General features: G+C 44.2%; 1 protein-coding gene across 1 annotated transcript in view; it reads right to left on the bottom strand.

Annotated features, from left to right (window-relative positions):
• LOC121551815 (ras-related protein Rab-26) overlaps positions 1-18622 on the bottom strand; it is a 151283-nt gene extending 132661 nt beyond the window's left edge. The window contains exon 1 of the mRNA XM_041864546.2: positions 18079-18622. Within this exon, the coding sequence (XP_041720480.1) occupies positions 18079-18264 (186 nt within the window). The 5' untranslated portion in view covers positions 18265-18622. The remainder of the gene's footprint in view (positions 1-18078) is intronic.
• Between the last annotated feature and the right edge of the window lie 3103 nt (positions 18623-21725).

Genomic DNA, 21725 nt, shown 5'->3' with positions numbered 1-21725 from the left:
CGACATGAGACACGCAGCTCAAAAAGGACCCCTATTGATCGTGTTTAGGGACAATACAATTATCCTAGCCAACAACAACACAATGTAATGAATAATTGCATTATTATTTTTAAGTGAGTACAAAATTCTACTCTCGGCGCATTGAAAATGTCATTTGAATAACAGTGCAAAAGTCCTATGATTTGAATATTTCATTCCATTTGGATCAGTTGTGGGACTACTCTCAACAGTTTATAAGGTCTAGAAAGGCACAGTAGCAGGCCATTCTGGCTGTACTTTTACTTCTAACACTGAGATGTGCGGTCTGTTGCGGATCGTAATTCTCCCAAATCACCCTATAATAATGTGCCCACTATGCCTCCTCTACAATCCAATGGCTATTCCTTGCGCACCTAAAACCTAATGCTTCAATATAGCCTAAATATTTATAATTTAACTTTTAATGTATTACCCTTTTATACAGTATGTGGCGTAAACACAACCAGCATTTTCATACATTTCTGCATTTCCAGCAATCATTTGAGATCATTTCCACACTGCCACGTAGGGCTGCACGATATGTGCAAAAATCTTTATTTTAACCAAATATTGCAATTGCGATTTGATTTGCGATTTCAATCAAAACACTTGGGTGAACTGTTGGAATCATGGAAATAGAATGATTATTCTATAGTTAGAATTTAATGATGACTTTGTTTCAGACAGGGCATGTTTGAGATTGTTCAGTTTGCTCACAATGCCTGGAGGATAAGGATAAATGTACTATTTGTGTAGTGTGGCTAGATGGTAGCAGTACTTGCCACAATTATTTGTATTTGTATTTATTATGGATCCCCATTAGCTGCTGCCAAGGCAGCAGCTGCAGTTGAAGTCGGAAGTTTAAATACACTTAGGTTAGAGTCATTAAAACTTGTTTTTCAACCACTCCACACATTTCTTGTTAACAAACTATAGTTTTGGCAAGTCGGTAAGGACATCTACTTTGTGCATGACAAGTAATCTTTCCAAGAATTGTTTACAGACAGATTATTTCACTTATAATTCACTGTATCACAATTCCAGTGGGTCAGAAGTTTACTAAGTTGACTGTGCTTTTAAACAGCTTGGAAAATTCCAGAAAATGATGTCATGGCTTTAGAAGCTTCTGATAGGCTAATTGACATAATTTGAGTCAATTGGAGGTGTCCCTGTGGCTGTATTTCAAGGCCTACACTCAGTGCCTCTTTACTTGACATCATGGGAAAATCAAAAGAAATCAGCCAAGACCTCAGAAAAAGAATTGTAGACCTCCACAAGTCTGGTTCATCCTTGGGAGCAATTTCCAAACACCTGAAGGTACCACATTCATCTGTACAAACAATAATACGCAAGTATAAACACCATGGGACCACACAGCCGTCATACCGCTCAGCAAGGAGATGCGTTCTGTCTCCTAGAGATGAACGTACTTTGGTGCGAAAAGTGCAAATCAATCCCAGAACAACAGCAAAGGACCTTGTGAAGATGCTGGAGGAAACAGGTAAACAAGTATCTATATCCACAGTAAAACAAGTCCTATATCGACATAACCTGAAAGGCCGCTCAGCAAGGAAGAAGCCACTGCTCCAAAACCGCCATAAAAAAGCCAGACTACGGTTTGCAACTGCACATGGGGACAAAGATCGTACTTTTTGGAGAAATGTCCTCAGGTCTGATGAAACAAAAATAGAACTGTTTTTCCATAATGACCATCGTTATGTTTGGAGGAAAAAGGGGGATGCTTGCAAGCCAAAGAACACCATCCCAACCGTGAAGCACGGGGGTGGCAGCATCATGCTGTGGGGGTGCTTTGCTGCATCAGGGACTGATGCACTTCACAAAATAGATGGCATCACGAGGAAGGAAAATTATGTGGATATATTGAAGCAACATAAAAACATCCGTCAGGAAGTTAAAGCTTGGTCGCAAATGGGTCTTCCAAATGAACAATGACCCCAAGCATACTTCCATAGTTGTGGCAAAATGACTTAAGGACAACAAAGTCAAGGTATTGAAGTTGCCATCACAAAGCCCTGACCTCAATCCTATAGAACATTTGTGGGCAGAACTGAAAAAGCGTATGCGAACAAGGAGGCCTACAAACCTGACTCAGTTACACCAGCTCTGTCAGGAGGAATGGGCTAAAATTCACCCAATTTATTGTGGGAAGCTTGTGGAAGGCTACCCGAAACATTTGACCCAAGTTAAACAGTTTAAAGGCAATGCTACCAAATACTAATTGATTGTATGTAAACTTCTGACCCACTGGGGATGTGATGAGAGAAATAAAAGCTGAAATAAATCATTCTCTCTACTATTATTCTGACATTTCACATTCTTAAAATAAAGTGGTGATCCTGACCCTAAAACAGGGGGGAAAAAATGTTTAATGTCAGGAATTGTGAATAACTGAGTTTAAATATATTTGGCTAAGGTGTATGTACATTTCTGACTTTTTTATGTCATTTAGCAGACGCTCTTATCCAGAGCGACTTACATGAGCAATTAGGGTTAAGTGCCTTGCTTAAGGGAACATCGACAGATTTTTCACCTAGTCGGTTCAGGGATTAGAACCAGCAACCTTTCGGTTATTGCCACCATGCTCTTACCCACTAAGCTACCTGCCGCCCTAGACTTCAACTGTACTCTTCCTGGGGTCCAGCAAAATTAAGACAGTTATACATTTTAAAAAACATTACAATACATTCATAACAGTTTTCACAGCACACTAAGTGTGTGCCCTCAGGTCCCTACTCCACTACCACATATCTACAAGACAAAATCCATGTGTATGTGTGTGTCACGATCGTCATAAACAGAGGACCAAGGCGCAGCGTGATAGGCGTACATACTTTTATTAGTGTACACACAACGAACCAAAACAATAAACGATACGTGAAGTCCTAGGTTAAATACACAAACCTTCCGGGACAAGATCCCACAAAACAAAAGTGCCAACAGGCTGCCTAAGTATGGTTCCCAATCAGAGACAACGAGAATCAGCTGCCTCTGATTGGGAACCACCCTGGCCAACATAGAAAACAACGATCTAGAACAGAAACCTAGAAAACTAAACATAGAAACGAACACCCTGGCTCAACATTAAAGAGTCCCCAGAGCCAGGGCGTGACAGTACCCCCCCCCCAAAGGCGCGGACTGCGACCGCGACAACTTAACCCAACAGGGGAGGGGCCGGGTGGGCATTCCGCCTCGGAGGCGGATTCGGCTCCGGGCGTGACCACCACTCTCTCGCTACCCCCCCGTAGCGCCCCTGGTCTAGTCTGGCCCCGCTGGTTGGAGCTGGACTGGACACCGGTGGAGCGGATTGCTCAGGCTCCGGTGTGGAGCAGCTGACCGGTACCCTGACCAGGCACCGGTGGAACAGGCACGGGCTGTGCCGGACTGACGATGCGCACCACTGGCTTGGTGCGGGGAGCAGGAACAGGCCGGACCGGGCTGACGACGCGCACCACTGGCTTGGTGCGGGGAGCGGGAACGGGCCGGACCGGGCTGACGACGCGCACCACTGGCTTGGTGCGGGGAGCGGGAACGGGCCGGACCGGGCTGACGACGCGCACCACTGGCTTGGTGCGGGGAGCGGGAACAGGCCGGACCGGGCTGGCGACGCGCACCATTGGCTTGGTGCGGGGAGCGGGAACAGGCCGGACCGGGCTGGCGACGCGCACCATTGGCTTGGTGCGGGGAGCAGGAACAGGCCGGACCGGGCTGACGACGCGCACCACTGACTTGGTGCGGGGAGCAGGAACAGGCCGGACCGGGCTGGCGACGCGCACCACTGGCTTGGTGCGGGGAGCAGGAACAGGCCGGACCGGGCTGTCGATGCGCACCACTGGCTTGGTGCGGGGAGCAGGAACAGGCCGGACAGGGCTGGCGACGCGCACCACTGGCTTGGTGCGGGGAGCAGGAACATGCCGGACCGGGCTGGCGACGCGCACCACTGGCTTAGTGCGGGGAGCAGGAACGGGCCTGACCGTACTGGGAACACACACCACTGGCCTTGTGCGGGAATCAGGAACGGGCCGGACCGGACTGGTAACACACCCCAGTACCTCTCGCCGTGCCTCTACACGACCCTTCTCCCTCGTGACCAGTGGCCCCCGTAACCTGGCGGCCTCCTCTGCTAACCTGCCGAACCGCTCTATCGCGGCCTCCCGCTGCCTCGCCGTCCACGGTGTGAGCCCCCCCCCTAAACATTTATTGGGCTTGTCTCTCCCCCGTGCTCAAGGCCTCCATCCCTCTTGCCAGACTCGCACTCATCTCCTCCCAAGTCCATCCTCTCTCCTCGTCACGCTGCTTGATCCAGTCGAGGTGGGATCTTCTGTCACGATCGTCATAAACAGCGGACCAAGGCGCAGCGTGATAGGCGTACATACTTTTATTAGTGTACACACAACGAACCAAAACAATAAACGATACGTGAAGTCCTAGGTTAAATACACAAACCTTCCGGAACAAGATCCCACAAAACAAAAGTTCCAACAGGCTGCCCAAGTATGGTTCCCAATCAGAGACAACGAGAATCAGCTGCCTCTGATTGGGAACCACCCTGGCCAACATAGAAAACAACGATCTAGAACAGAAACCTAGAAAACTAAACATAGAAACTAACACCCTGGCTCAACATTAAAGAGTCCCCAGAGCCAGGGCGTGACAGTGTGTGTATAGAGCGTATGTTATCATGTGTGTGTATGCATGTGTCTATGTTTGTGTTGCTTCACAGTCCCCGCTGTTCCATAAGGTGTATTTTTATCTGTTTTTTAAATCTGATTCTACTGCTTGCATCAGTTACCTGATATGGAATAGAGTTCCATGTAGTCATGGCTCTATGTAGTACTGTGCGCCTCCCATAGTCTGTTCTGGAATTGGGGACTGTGAAGAGACCTCTGGTGGCACGTCTTGTTGGGTATGCATGGGTGTCTGGGCTGTGTGCCAGTCGTTCAAACAGACAGCTCGGTGCTTTCAACATGTCAACACCTCTCACAAACACAAGAAGTGATGAAGTCATTCTCTCCTCCACTTTGAGCCAGGAGAGATTGACAGGCATATTATTAATGTTTGCTCTCTGTGTACATCCAAGGGCCAGCCATGCTGCCCTGTTTTGAGCCAGTTGCACTTTTCCTAAGTCCCTCTTTGTGGCACCTGACTACACGACTGAACAGTAGTCCAGGTGCGATCAAACTAGAGCCTGTAGGACCTGCCTTGTTCATACTGCTGTTAAGAACGTAGGGCAGCATTTTATTATGGACAGACTTCTCCCCATCTTAGCTACTGTTGTATCAATATGTTTTGACCATGACAGTTTACAATCCAGGGTTACTCCAAGCAGTTTAATCACCTCAACTTGCTCAATCTCCACATTATTTATTACAATATTTAGTTGAGGTTTGGAGTTTAGTGAATGATTTGTTCCAAATACAATGCTTTTAGTTTGAGAAATATGTAGGACTAACTTATTCCTTGCCACCCACTCTGAAACTAACTGCAACTCTTTGTTAAGTGTTGCAGTCATTTCAGTCGCTGTAGTAGCTGACATGTATAGTGTTGAGTCATCCGCATACATAGACACACTGGCTTTACTCAAAGCCAGTGGCATGTCATTAGTAAAGATTGAAAAAAGTAATGGGCCTAGACAGCTGCCCTGGGGAATTCCTGATTCTACCTGGATTATGTTGGAGAGGCTTCCATTAAATAACCCCCTCTGTGTTCTGTTAGACTGGTAACTCTGTATCCACAATATAGCAGGTGGAGTAAAGCCATAACACATACGTTTTTCCAGCAGCAGACTATGATCGATAATGTCAAAAGCCACACTGAAGTCTAACAAAACAGCCCCCACAATCTTTTTATCATCTCTCAGCCAATCATCAGTCATTTGTGTAAGTGTTGTGATTGTTGAATGTCCTTCTCTATAAGCATGCTGAAAGTTTGTTGTCAATTTGTTTACTGTAAAATAGCATTGTATCTGGTCAAACACAATGTTTTCCAATAGTTTACTAAGGGTTGGTAAAAGGCTAATTGGTAGGCTATTTGAGCCAGTAAAGGGGGCTTTACTATTCTTAGGTAGCGGAATGACTTTTGCTTCCCTCCAAGCCTGGGGGCATACACATTCTAGTAGGGTTAAATTGAAAATATGGCAAATAGGAGTGGCAATATCGTCCGCTATTATCCTCAGTAATTTTCCATCCAAGTTTTCAGACCCCGGTGGCTTGTCATTGCTGATAGACAACAATTTTTTCACCTCTTCCACACTCACTTTACGGAATTCAAAATTACAATGTTTGTCTTTCATAATTTGGTCAGATATACTTGGATGTGTAGTGTCAGCAATTGTTGCTGGCATGTCATGCCTAAGTTTGCTAATCTTGCCAATGAAAAAATCATTAAAGTAGTTGGCAATATCAGTTGGTTTTGTGATGAATTAGCCATCTGATTCACTGAATGATGGAGCTGAGTTTGCCTTTTTTCCTAAAATTTCAATTAAGGTGCTCCAAAGCTTTTTACTATCATTATTTATGTAATTTATCTTTGTTTCATAGTGTAGTTTCTTCTTCTTTTTATTCAGTTTAGTCACATGATTTCTCAATTTGCAATACGTTTGCCAATCGGATGTGCAGCCAGACTTATTTGCCATTCCTTTTGCCTCATCCCTCTCAACCATACAATTTTTCAATTCCTCATCAATCCACGGGGATTTAACAGTTTTTACAGTCATTTTCTTAATGGGTGCATGCTTATTATAAACTGGAATAAGCAATTTCATACAAGTGTCAAGTGCAGTGTCTGTTTGCTCCTCATTACACACCACGGACCAACATATATTCTTTATATCAACAACATAGGAATCACTACAAAACGTATTGTATGACCTCTTATACACAATATTAGGCCCAGCCTTTGGAACTTTGATTTTCCTAGATATGGCTACTATATTGTGATCACTACATCCAATGGATTTGGATACTGCTTTCAAACAAATCTCTGTAGCATTAGTAAAGATACAATCAATACATGTTGATGATTTAATTCCTGTACTGTTTGTAACTACCCTGGTAGGTTGACTGATAACCTGAACCAGGTTGCAGGCACTGGTTACAGTTTGAAGCTTTCTATTGAGTGGGCAGCCTGATGAAAGCCAGTCAATATTTAAATCACCCAGAAAGTATACCTCTCTATTGATATCACATACATTATCAAGCATTTCACACATGTTATCCAGATACTGACTGTTAGCACTTGGTAGTCTATAGCAGCTTCCCACCAGAATGGGTTTAGGTGAGGCAGATGAACCTGTAGCCATATTACTTCAACAGTATTTAACATGAGATCCTCTCTAATCTTCACAGGAATGTGGTTCTGAATATAAACAGCAACACCTCCAACATTGGCAGTTCTATCTTTTCTGTAAATGATATAACCTTGTATTGCTACCACTGTATCATCAAAGGTATTATCTAAGTGAGTTTCAGAGATAGTCAGAATATGACTGTCATCTGTTACTAGCAAATCATTGATTTCATGAACCTTGTTTCTTAAGCTACATATGTTAACGTGAGCTATTTTGAGCACTATTGTATGTGTATAATTTGTCAACATTTATTTTGCTTTGTAGTGTCTTGTAAGCCCCTGTGGTCTGGGCACCGGTACAGTGCCTTGCAAAAGTATTCATCCCACTTGGCGTTTTTCCTATTTAGTTGCATTACAACCTGTAATTTAAATTGATTTTTATTTGGATTTCATGTAATGGACATACACAAAATAGTCCAAATTGGTGAAGTGAAATAAAAAAAATAACTTGTTTAAAAAAATTCTAAAAAGTTAATAACAGAAAAGTGGTGCGTGCATACAGTGGGGGAAAAAAGTATTTAGTCAGCCACCAATTGTGCAAGTTCTCCCACTTAAAAAGATGAGAGAGGCCTGTAATTTTCATCATAGGTACACGTCAACTATGACAGACAAATTGAGAAAAAAAATCCAGAAAATCCCATTGTAGGATTTTTAATGAATTTATTTGCAAATTATGGTGGAAAATAAGTATTTGGTCACCTACAAACAAGCAAGATTTCTGGCTCTCACAGACCTGTAACTTCTTCTTTAAGAGGCTCCTCTGTCCTCCATTCGTTACCTGTATTAATGGCACCTGTTTGAACTTATTATCAGTATAAAAGACACCTGTCCACAACCTCAAACAGTCACACTCCAAACTTCACAATGGCCAAGACCAAAGAGCTGTCAAAGGACACCAAAAACAAAATTGTAGACCTGCACCCGGCTGGGAAGACTGAATCTGCAATAGGTAAGCAGCTTGGTTTGAAGAAATCAACTGTGGGAGCAATTATTAGGAAATGGAAGACATACAAGACCACTGATAATCTCCCTCGATCTGGGGCTCCACGCAAGATCTCACCCCGTGGGGTCAAAATGATCACAAGAACGGTGAGCAAAAATCCCAGAACCACACGGGGGACCTAGTGAATGACCTACAGAGAGCTGGGACCAAAGTAACAAAGCCAACCATCAGTAACACACTACGCCGCCAGGGACTCAAATCCTGCAGTGCGAGACGTGTCCCCCTGCTTAAGCCAGTACATGTCCAGGCCCGTCTGAAGTGCATTTGGATGATCCAGAAGAGGATTGGGAGAATGTCATATGGTCAGATGAAACCAAAATATAACTTTTTGGTAAAAACTCAACTCGTCATGTTTGGAGGACAAAGAATGCTGAGTTGCATCCAAAGAACACCATACCTACTGTGAAGCATGGGGTTGGAAACATCATGCTTTGGGGCTGTTTTTCTGCAAAGGGACCAGGACGACTGATCCGTGTAAAGGAAAGAATGAATGGGGCCATGTATCGTGAGATTTTGAGTGAAACCCTCCTTCCATCAGCAAGGGCATTGAAGATGAAACGTGGCTGGGTCATTCAGCATGACAATGATCCCAAACACACCGCCCGGGACAACGAAGGAGTGGCTAGGTAAGAAGCATTTCAAGGTCCTGGAGTGGCCTAGCCAGTCTCCAGATCTCAACCCCATAGAAAATCTTTGGAGGGGAGTTGAAAGTCTGTGTTGCCCAGCGACAGCCCCAAAACATCACTGCTCTAGAGGAGATCTGCATGGAGGAATGGGCCAAAATACCAGCAACAGTGTGTGAAAACCTTGTGAAGACTTACAGAAAACGTTTGACCTGTGTCATTGCCAACAAAGGGTATATAACAAAGTATTGAGAAACTTTTGTTATTGACCAAATACTTATTTTCCACCATCATATGCCAATAAATTCATTAAAATCCTACAATGTGATTTTCTGGATTTTTTTTCTCATTTTGTCTGTCATAGTTGACGTGTACCTATGATGAAAATTACAGGCCTCTCTCATCTTTTTAAGTGGGAGAACTTGCACAATTGGTGGCTGACTAAATACTTTTTTTCCCCACTGTATGTACTCAACCCCTTTGCTATGAAGCCCCTAAATAAGATCTGGTGCAACCAACTACCTTCAGAAGTCACAGAATTAGTTATATATTGTCACGCCCTGGCTCTGGGGACTCTAGTATGTTGAGCCAGGGTGTGAGTTTTCGTTTGTGTTTGTTCTGGTTTTGTATATCTACAGTGGGGAAAAAAAGTATTTAGTCAGTCACCAATTGTGCAGGTTCTCCCACTTAAAAAGATGAGAGAGGCCTGTAATTTTCATCATAGGTACACGTCAACTATGACAGACAAATTGAGAAAAAAATATCCAGAAAATCAAATTGTAGGATTTGTAATGAATTTATTTGCATATTATGCTGGAAAATAAGTATTTGGTCACTTACAAACAAGCAAGATTTCTGGCTCTCACAGACCTGTAACTTCTTCTTTAAGAGGCTCCTCTGTCCTCCACTCGTTACCTGTATTAATGGCACCTGTTTGAACTTGTTATCAGTATAAAAGACACCTGTCCACAACCTCAAACAGTCACACTCCAAACTCCACTATGGCCAAGACCAAAGAGCTGTCAAAGGACACCAGAAACAAAATTGTAGACCTGCACCAGGCTGGGAAGACTGAATCTGCAATAGGTAAGCAGCTTGGTTTGAAGAAATCAACTGTGGGAGCAATTATTAGGAAATGGAAGACATACAAGACCACAGATAATCTCCCTCGATCTGGGGCTCCACGCAAGATCTCACCCCGTGGGGTCAAAATGATCACAAGAACGGTGAGCAAAAATCCCAGAACCACACGGGGGGACCTAGTGAATGACCTGCAGAGAGCTGGGACCAAAGTAACAAAGCCTACCATCAGTATCACACTACGCCGCCAGGGACTCAAATCCTGCAGTGCAAGACGTGTCCCCTTGCTTAAGCCAGTACATGTCCAGGCCCGTATGAAGTTTGCTAGAGTGCATTTGGATGATCCAGAAGAGGATTGGGGAGAATGTCAGATGAAACCAAAATATAACTTTTTGGTAAAAACTCAACTCGTTGTGTTTGGAGGACAAATAATGCTGAGTTGCCTCTAAAGAACACCATACCTACTGTGAAGCATGGGGGGTGGAAACATCATGCTTTGGGGCTGTTTTTCTGCAAAGGGACCAGGACGACTGATCCGTGTAAAGGAAAGAATGAATGGGGCCATGTATCGTGAGATTTTGAGTGAAAACCTCCTTCCATCAGCAAGGGCATTGAAGATGAAACGTGGCTGGGTCTTTCAGCATGACAATGATCCCAAACACACCGCCCGGGCAACGAAGGAGTGGCTTCGTAAGAAGCATTTCAAGGTCCTGGAGTGGCCTAGCCAGTCTCCAGATCTCAACCCCATAGAAAATCTTTGGAGGGAGTTGAAAGTCTGTGTTGCCCAGCGACAGCCCCAAAACATCACTGCTCTAGAGGAGATCTGCATGGGCCAAAATACCAACAACAGTGTGTGAAAACCTTGTGAAGACTTACAGAAAACGTTTGACCTGTGTCATTGCCAACAAAGGGTATATAACAAAGTATTGAGAAACTTTTGTTATTGACCAAATACTTATTTTCCACCATAATTTGCAAATAAATTCATAAAAAATCCTACAATGTGATTTTCTGGATTTTTGTTTCTCATTTTGTCTGTCATAGTTGACGTGTACCTATGATCAAAATTACAGGCCTCTCTCATCTTTTTAAGTGGGAGAACTTGCACAATTGGTGGCTGACTAAATACTTTTTTTCCCCACTGTATGTTGTCCAGGGTGGCTCCCAATCAGAGACGGCTGTAGCTCGTTGTCTCTGATTGGGAGTCATACTTAGGTAGCCGTTAGGCATTCATTTGGTGTGGTTTCTTGTTCCGTGTTGGTTTGTGAATGTAACCAGGGACGTCACGTTTTCGTTTTGTTGTTTTGTTTGTGTGATCATTATTTATTAAATATGTTCGCATTCCACGCTGCGCCTTGGTCCTCCTCTGTTCCCGACGATCGTGACAGAAGAAACCACCAAGACTGGACCAAGCAGCGTGTCCAGGAGCCATCGCCTGGGAGATCTCTAGCGGATCTCCTTCGCCTCCTCGACTGGGTCAAGCTGTGTGAGGAAGAGAGAGGCTGGACTTGGAAGCAGAAGGGCGAGAGTCTGGCGAGAGACATGGAGACCTGGTCCACGGGAAGGAGAGACGCCCAGAAATTTTTTAGGGGGGGGCTCACGCCGTGGACGACGGGGCAGCAGGAGGCCGCCAGGTTACGGGAGTCACTGGTCACCAGGGGGAAGGAGGATGTAGAGGCACGGGGAGAGGTACTGGGGTGTGTTGCCAGTCCGGTCCGGCCTGTTCCTGATCCCCGCGTAGGGCCAGTGGTGTGTGTTCCCAGTACGGTCCGGCCTGTGCCTGCCACTCGCACCAAGCCTACGGTGCGCGTCGCCAGCCCGGCCCGGCCTTTTCCTGCTCCCCGCACCAAACCTGTGGTGCGCATCGTCAGCCCGGTCCGGCCCGTTCCTGCTCCAAGTCAGTGGTGCGCGTCGTCAGCCCGGTCCGGCCCATTCCTGCTCCCCGCACCAAGTCAGTGGTGCGCGTCGCCAGCCCGGCCCGGCCCGTTCCTGCTCCCCGCACCAAGTCAGTGGTGTGCGTCGTCAGCCCAGCCTCGACCCGTTCCTGCTCCCCCGCACCAAGTCAGTGGTGCGTTTCGTCAGCCCAGCTCGGCCCGTTCCTGCTCCCCGCACCAAGTCAGTGGTGCGCTCGTCAGCCCGGCTCGGCCCGTTCCTGCTCCCCGCACCAAGTCAGTGGTGCGCCCCGTCAGCCCGGTCCGGCCCGCTCCTGCTCCCCGCACCAAGTCAGTGGTGCGTTTGCGTCAGCCCGGCTCGGCCCGTTCCTGCTCCCCACACCAAGCCAGTAGTGTGCGTCGTAAGTACGGCACAGCCCGTGCCTGTTCCACCGGTGCCTGGTTCGGCACGGGTCAGCTGCGTCACGCCGGAGCTAGAGCAATCCGCTCCACCAGTGTGCAGTCCAGCTCCGGTCAGCAGGGTCAGACCGGACCAGGGGTACTTTGGGGGGTTAGAGAGGGAGTGGGGATCACGCCTCCAAGGCGGAGTGCCCACCCAGTCCCTCCCCTGTGGTGTTTGGTTGGCGCGGTCGGAGTCCGCGCCTATGGGGGGGGGTACTGTCACGCCCTGGCTCTGGGGACTCTAGTATGTTGAGCCAGGGTGTGAGTTTTCGTTTGTGTTTGTTCTGGTTTTGTATATCTATGTTGGCCAGGGTGGCTCCCAATCAGAGACGGCTGTAGCTCGTTGTCTCTGATTGGGAGTCATACTTAGGTAGCCGTTAGGCATTCATTTGGTGTGGTTTCTTGTTCCGTGTTGGTTTGTGAATGTAACCAGGGACGTCACGTTTTCATTTTGTTGTTTTGTTCGTGTGATCATTATTTATTAAATATGTTCGCATTCCACGCTGCGCCTTGGTCCTCCTCTGTTCCCGACGATCGTGACATATATATACACCTGTTCTGAAAGGCCCCAGAGTCTGCAACACCACTAAGCACCATGAAGACGAAAGAGCTCTCCAAACAGGTCAGGGACAAAGTTGTGGAGAAGTACAGATCAGGGTTGGGTTATAAAAAAACATATCAGAAACTTTGAACATCCCACGGAGCACCATTAAATCCATTATTAAAAAATGGAAAGAATATGGCACCACAACAAACCTGCCAAGAGAGAGCTGACCACCAAAAGTCAAGGACCAGGCAAGGAGGGCATTAATCAGAGGCAACAAAGAGATCAAAGATAACCCTGAAGGAGCTGCAAAGCTCCACAGTGGAGATTGGAGTATCTGTCCATAGGACCACTTTAAGCCGTACACTCCACAGAGCTGGGTTTTACGGAAGAGGGGCGAGAAAAAATGCCATTGCGTAAAGAAAAAAATAAGCAAAATAAGTTTGGTGTTCGCCAAAAGCCATGTGGGAGACTCCCCAAACATATGGAAGAAGGTACTCTGGTCAGATGAGACTAAAATTGAGCTTTTTGGCCATCAAGGAAAACACTATGTCTGGCGCAAACCCAACACCTCTCATCACCCCGAGAACACCATCCCCACAGTGAAGCATGGTGGTGTTTGTCTTCGGCAGGGACTGGGAAACTGGTCAGAATTGAAGGAATGATGGATGGCGCTAAATACAGGGAAATTCTTGAGGGAAACCTGTTTCAGTCTTCCAGAGATTTGAGACTGGGACGGAGGTTCACCTTTCAGCAGGACAATGACCCTAAGCATACTGCTAAAGCAACACTTGAATGGTTTAAGGGGAAACATTTAAACGTCTTGGAATGGCCTAGTCAAAGTCCAGACCTAAATCCAATTGAGAATATGTGGTATGACTTAAAGATTGCTGTACACCAGTGGAACCCATCCAACTTGGAGGAGCTGGAGCAGTTTTGCCTTGAAGAATGGGCAAAAATCCCAGTGGCTAGATGTGCCAAGCTTATACCCCAAGAGACTTGCAGCTGTAATTGCTGCAAAAGGTGGCTCTACAAATTATTGACTTTGGGGGGGTGTATAGTTATGCACGCTCAAGTTTTCAGTTTTTTTGTGTTATTTCTTGTTTGTTTCACAAAAAATATATTTTGCATCTTCAAAGTGGTAGGCATGTTGTGTAAATCAAATGATACAAACCCCCCAAAAATCAATTTTAATTCCAGGTTGTAAGGCAACAAAATAGGAAAAATGCCAAGGGGGGTGAAATACTTTAGGTGTAAGACACTTAAATTAATAATATCATATAATAGTGGGCACTTTGAATACAGTGTTGTTTGACATGACAGGGAGGAGTTATTGTGACAGGGTAGGAACCAAAGTGTTGGTCAGTGTTTCCTAAAGGGACCCTATAATCTTTGGCTACATTAAAGCTACATTGTAACTTTTTTGGCAACCATTCTCATTGAAAGCAAGTCTAAGAAGCGGTAGATCTGTTCTATGTACACCATTTATGTTTCCCATTCTTAAGTTTTGTTTTTGCGTCTTTTACTTTCTGTATTGTACACCACCTTCAAACAGCTGAAAGACAATACTTCTTAGTTATGGAAAATATATTTCACAGCGGTTTAGATGGTAAAATAATTCTCTACACAATGACTGCTTGTTTCGTCACAAACTGAAATTCTGAGAATTATTAGAATTTTAGCAACCAGGAATAGGCCTAGTAAAATATGGTGTACCGCCCAGTACTATATCCCCTATATCGAAGTAAATTTGGACACGCAATGATATGTTGTGTGGTCCTTCCACTACGACTCGGGAAAGCATGTCGTTTATTAGGCTACAGATGAAACAAATGATGAACTTGACAGGGTGGTGAAAGTGCACGGTGATGAGCTTGATGCTCCTTTCAGTAAGTGTCGAGGGTCTTATTCTGGTGACATGATGATCAATGCTTGGCTGCTGTTTGACAAATAAAAATAATCTCACACTTTTGAACATAATCATCTCATCATGTAGGCCACGTGTCAAACTGATTCCACGGAGGGTCGGGTCTCTGCGGGATTTCGCTCCACCCCTTGTACTTGATTGATTAATTAAGTTCACTAATTAATAAGGAGAGAGGGGAAAAAAACTCTAGTCCACCTTTACTCCACACACAGAGATGCATACAAAGCTCTCCCTCGCCCTCCATTTGGCAAATCTGACCATAATTCTATCCTCCGGATTGCTGCTTACAAGCATAAACTAAAGCAGGAAGTACCAGTGACTCGCTCAATACGGAAGTGGTCAGATGACGTGGATGCTACAGGACTGTTTTGCTAGCACAGACTGGAATATGTTCTGGGATTCATCCAATGGCATTGAGGAGTATACCACCTCAGTCACCGGCTTCATCAATAAGTGCATTGATGACGTAGTCCCCACAATGACCGTACGTACATATCCTAACCAGAAGCCATGGATTACAGGCAACATCCACACCGAGCTAAAAGCTAGAGCTTCCGCTTTCAAGGAACGGGACACTAAACCGGACACTTATATGAAATCCTGCTATGCCCTCAGACGAACCATCAAACAGGCAAAGCGTCAATATAGGACTAAGATTGAATCATACTACACCAGCTCTGACGCTCGTCGGATGTGGCAGGGCTTGCAAACTATTACGGACTACAAAGGGAAACCCAACCACGATCTGCCCAGTAACGCGAGCCTACCAGACGAGCTAAATGCCTTTTATGCTCGCTTCGAGACAAGCAACACTGAAGCATGCATGAGAGCACCAGCTGTTCTGGACTGTGTGATCACGCTCTCCGTAGTCGATGTGAGCAAGACCTTTAAACAGGTCAACATTCACAAGGCCGCGGGGCCAGACGGATTACCAGGATGTGTACTCAGAGCATGCACGGACCAACTAGCAAATGTCTTCACTGACATTTTCAACCTCTCCCTGACCGAGTCTGTAATACCTACATGTTTCAAGCAGACCACCATAATCCCTGTGCCCAAGAAAGTGAAGGTAACCTGCCTAAATGACTACCGCCCCGTTGCACTCACGTAGGTAGCCATGAAGTGCTTTGAAAGGCTGGTCATTGCTCACATCAACACCATCATCCCGGAAACCCTAGACCAACTCCAATTCGCATACCGCCCCAACAGATTCACAGATGACGCAATCTCAATCACACTCCACACTGCCCTTTCCCACCTGGACAAAAGAACACCTATGTGAGAATGCTGTTCATTGACTACAGCTCAGCGTTCAACACCATAGTGCCCAAAAAGCACATCACTAAGCTAAGGACCCTGGGACTAAACACCTCCCTCTGCAACTGGATCCTGGACTTCCTGATGGGCCGCCCACAAGTGGTAAGGGTAGGCAACAACACATCTGCCACGCTGATCCTCAACACGGGGGCCCCTCAGGGGTGCATGCTTAGTCCCCTCCTGTACTCCCTGTTCACCCATGACTGCGTGGCCAAGCACGACTCCAACACCTTCATTAAGTTTGCTGACGAAACAACAGTGGTAGGCCTGATCACCGACAACGATGAGACAGCCTATAGGGAGGTCAGAGACCTGGCAGTGTGGTGGCAGGACAACAACCTCTCCCTCAACTTGAGCAAGACAAAGGAGATGATTGTGGACTACAGGAAAAGGAGGGCCGAACATGTCTCTATTCACATTGACGGGGCTGTAGTGGAGCGGGTCAAGAGTTTCAAGTTCCTTGGTGTCCACATCACCAACAAACTATCATGGTCCAAACACACCAACATGGTCGTGAAGAGGTCTCCCCCTCAGGAGACTGAAAAGATTTGACATGGGTCCCTAGATCCTCAAAAAGTTCTACAACTGCACCATCGAGAGCATCCTGACCGGTTGCATCACCGCCTGGTATGGCAACTGCTCGGCATCAGAGGCAGGCCCAAAAAATTGTCAAAGACTCCAGTCACGCAAGTCATAGACTGTTCTCTCTGCTACCGCACGGCAAGCGGTACCGGAGCGCCAAGTCTCGGTCCAAAAGGATCCTTAACAGCTTCTACCCCCAAGCCATTAGACTGTTGAACAATTAATGAAACGGCCACCTGGACTATTCACTTTGACCCCCCCCCCCCCTTTGATTTTACACTGCTGCTACTCGCTGTTTATCTATACATAGTCACTTTACCCCTACCTACATGTACAAATTACGTTGACTAACCTGTACCCCCGCACATTGACTCGGTACCGGTAACCCCTGTATATAGTCTTGGTATTGTTATTTTATTGTGTTACTTTTTATTTCATTTTTTTCTTTAGTTTATTTAGTAAATATTTTCTTAACTCTTTTTCTTGAACAGCATTGTTGGTTAAGGGCTTGTAAGTAAGCATTTCACATCGCATGTGACAAATACAATTTGTATTTTATTTTATTTTACTGACAAATAAAATCAATCAATCCAAATGGTGCAGTGGCCATTTGATGACTGGAAAGAGACATCTGTTACAAAACACCAAAAAGTGTAATGACATTTGGAGATTGTCAAGCCAAGTCTTTGATACTGGGTAGGCCTACATATTAGGGAGGGATGTATTTTCTGTTTGTCGAGATTGACTATTTATTGTGGTGTTGAAAACGCAAACCATAAAAAATGTTTTACAGAACAAGGGGAGGGTCATGTGAAAATATGTTTGACTTGGGGAGGGGTGCATTATTTATTTTTAGGTCACCTTCAGTTTAGGTCCTTAACCGCCAACCTAAATTCTCCCTTGTTATTACACGGAACAAGCAACCTGGTCTCAGAGAAAGATGTATAATACTATACGTCCTCCAAGACGAAGAGTACTTCATCCAATTCGTATGCTATTGTACAACCGGGTAAGATGTATGATACTATAAATCCTATAATTCGTATGATATTATACGACGGCTATTCCATTCATAATGTAATTAATTGGAGTGTCACAGATTTACATACAGAAAAATACGAATTGCCCTGAGACCATGTCACTGGACAGACCTGAAGGAATAGCATATATGTACCTGTCACTATAGCCTGCGAGGAACATCAACATTGAAGTAGCCCATTTGAGACTGATTTGACCAACTGGAGATCGGAGAATATTGACAATATGGTGTGCGTAAAAAGTATTACCTTAAAAGCGATATCATAAAACTCCCCGCTGTTGCTGAGCGAGGGGCGGCTCGGATACACCACTCCGTTGGATGGGGCCGCAGCTCCGATCCCACTCCCACTTTTCCCGCTGTCTTTGCTGTTGTTCGGAGATGAAGTAGGGCTTTTGGAGCTCCCCTTGCCTTTCACGGTCTTTTTCCTGGACATGGTTCACTTTTAAGGGTGTTCCCGCGTGTTGTCTATAATTATTTGTGCAATAACTAGGCTATAAATATGATGTTCACTGATCTGACACTATATCACTATCCTCTGTTCTTTGGAAAATCTATGATAAGAAAAACATTACTTTTCACCTGTGCATAAAAATCATGACTGTAGGCTACATATCCGCGTCGATTTATATGATTGGCGCATGTGCGAGTCCGTTGAAAATTGGTGAGTAAATCCCCTGCCAGCTCAAACTGTGCTGATGTAGAAATCTAAACAGACTCTTGACAGCTCTCTCTCGCTCTCTCTCCCTCCCCTATAGCACTACGTCTACAAACCGTGGCGCGCACGGTTCACACCGATAGTAGGACACTACGGCGTATAGTGCCCATTGCGCGTAGCAGGGGAGCGTCGCTACTACTTGTGGGAGTGTTAATGCGTTTAAAGATACAGTGGGTTGTTTTGGGGTTTACAGTAGTCAGTGACAGCCTTGTAAGTAAGACAATTATATGAGGTGCAAAAACACCCCAAATACAAATTGATAATCACATGCTTGGTTCCCACCACAACATATGCACAAGTATCTACCCTCCCCTGTTATTGTAATGGTGAGAGGTTAGCATGTCTTGGGGGTATTATATTTGTGTGTCTAACTTTCTCACTTGTTATTCACGATTCATTCAGGATTATCCGTAATCATGGTAGCATCCACATTCATGTAGAAGTGTTTAGAAACATTATATTCTTATTTACAATAAAACTGACTCCAAAAATGAAACAATACATTATTTACCATTAATTTCTGTTGGGCACAAAATTATCTGAATCTGTCACTGTCCCAATACTTTTGGAGCTCACTGTATATCTTTCATAGACAGTTATGTAAAGCTGAAACAAAAACGGAAGAGGAAATGGAAGAGGAAAGTGGAAGGGGGAGAAAGTAAGGAACTTGTCTGTCGGCCTTGCATTAAAGAACATAATTGGTTAAGGAAAACTGTGATAAATAAAAAAATATATCAGTTTCACTTAAGGACCAAAGGATTGACAGCCGTCCCATATAGATTGCAAAATAGTTGGGAAGAGATCTTTGATGTACCGATCCCATGGCATAGTGTTTATGAACTGACACGCAAAACGACACCGGATTAAAAAATTAGAATCTTTCAATTTAAATTATTATATAAAATCCTTGCTACCAATAGAATGTTATTTATATGGGGGATACAATCTTCCCAGCTCTGCAGATTTTGCTGTGAAGAGACAGAATCATTAGATCATTTGTTTTGGTTCTGTCCATTTGTAGCTTGTTTTTGGACACAGGTCCAGGAATGGCTAAAGGATTGCAATATTTACCTGGAACTAACCTTGCAGATAGCATTACTGGGTGATCTGAAAAGTCATAGTCAATCAATCAATAATATAATAATACTTTTAGCAAAACTGTTTATTTTTAATTCACAATCTGTAGAAGCAATGAGAATAGAAAGGTTCAGAACTTTTGTAAAACATCACAGTACGGTTGAAATATATATGGCAAATAGAAATCCTATATGGATGGTGTTAAGAGATAGATGGGAGGTATTGAATAGAGTTGAAGGATGGGACTAATAACAAATAACAACAAATAATAACAAAGATAGCTAATAATGTAAAGCATACTGTGTCCATAATAAGTATATAGGTTGTATGTTGGGAGCTTTTGGGAAAGAGCACAGTTAGAAAGATATGGCATATAGAAGCAAACCGGATGGACATCATGAAAACGATCGGAGAGGTTGAGAGTAGAAGAAGTTCAGGAGCAAAAAAAATAAAAAATAAAAAAATAATATATATATATATATATATATATATAATAGAATTATTGTAAAAGTAACTGTCCATAAGGTGTAGATAGTAAGTATAGACCGGAAGTAGAGGCCTGGGCATTGTTGTTCACTAATTTACTCCAAGTAGGGAAAGGATGGTGGGGTTGAAAAGTAATAAAGGGGAGTATATATATAAAAATTAAAAAAAAAAAAAATTTAAACATGGGGGATTGGAAGTGATGCAGACAATTACATTGATATAAGATACAATCTATCTGCAATATTAAGCTGATCCATTCCCCCCCAAAAATATAAAAATAAAAAATAAAACAAAAAAATAACAAAAACGGGATAGTTGCATTTTCCCAGCCAGTTGTTTTCTTCTTGAAACTCACTTTACTTTGTCAGACTACTTTAAGGGCGACTGAACTTCCTGATCTGGCCTAGTTTTCATCAATGATCATTATGAAATGTAACTTAGTGACAGCGAGGTAAGCTAAGCTAGCTTTGCTATGGAGAGAACAACGTTTTGAAGTGGAGGACTTCTCCCCTCGTGACTGAATCTCCATCTCAAGATGGTCAGCTAATTCAGTTCTGTGTGTAGGCTAAAGCCTGCGCTGACCTTGTGTTTAGCCAAGCTGACAGTAGCGAACATAGCTTGGTGATAGCAGTTGGCTATCCTATCTAGCTGATATTTCTCTGTCAAATCAGTTATGGCAAGATAGCAAGAACCAGTGTCTGGAATGTGTTTCATAAGACACTCGTTTTATAACGCCTTGCTACGAAAGTAGCTTGCAACTGACTTTCAAGGTTTCATCACATGTAAATACATGTTACCGTAGAAACGATATTAACTACTGCAAGTTGAATGCACGTGGTCAGCTCAGCTGTCCTACAACACAATATTCAATAACTGGCTAGTTTTGTCTCTGCTTATATCCGCTGTTAGATCTTTCACGGAGACAAATGCCAGAATTATTATCCCTATAGACTGTAGTGTAGACTACATGTGGACATTGCACAAACATCACCCAGCTTGAGTTTAACTACATTCCCCCAAAATAAAATATTACAATTGATGGATGTGTTCGTGTTACAAAGACAAAACATTGTTGTAAATATCGTATTGATGTGCTTATAAAGACAGTATGCCTACACTTGACCTAACACATCAAAATCAATTGTGTGTAGAGCTTCAGCTGTCTAACCAGAACTAGAATGGCATTTCTATGGTCTATTTTCCCAAATGGAAAGATTTGGCTGTCTAACACACTGACATGCACAGCTCTCTGGGTGAGGTTGTCTTCAAGTTTCCAGTGGGTGATGAAGTCCTTTCCATCGATGTAATGCATTACAGGTTATGGACAGACGCAGTCAGGTGGCAGGAGGGGTGGAATGCATGACTCTCCATCCTGAATATGACAGAGTTGGCCTCATGGGTCCAGCAGGCAGAGTTCAACAACTACAGGCAGATATGAGATGCAGGAGGATGGCACTCTTCTCATACTGAGTAGCCTACAGAAGTAATTAATGCAAATGCTTAACTTATGTATACAGTGCATTCGGAAAGTATTCATACACCTTGACTTTTTCCACATTTTGTTACAGCCTCATTCTAAAATGGATTACACATTTTTTTTAAACAGAAATATATAA

Source organism: Coregonus clupeaformis, unplaced genomic scaffold (genome assembly GCF_020615455.1).
Source record: "Coregonus clupeaformis isolate EN_2021a unplaced genomic scaffold, ASM2061545v1 scaf0086, whole genome shotgun sequence".
Taxonomy (NCBI): Eukaryota; Metazoa; Chordata; class Actinopteri; order Salmoniformes; family Salmonidae; genus Coregonus; species Coregonus clupeaformis.
This window is presented reverse-complemented; position numbering and strand designations above follow the sequence as displayed.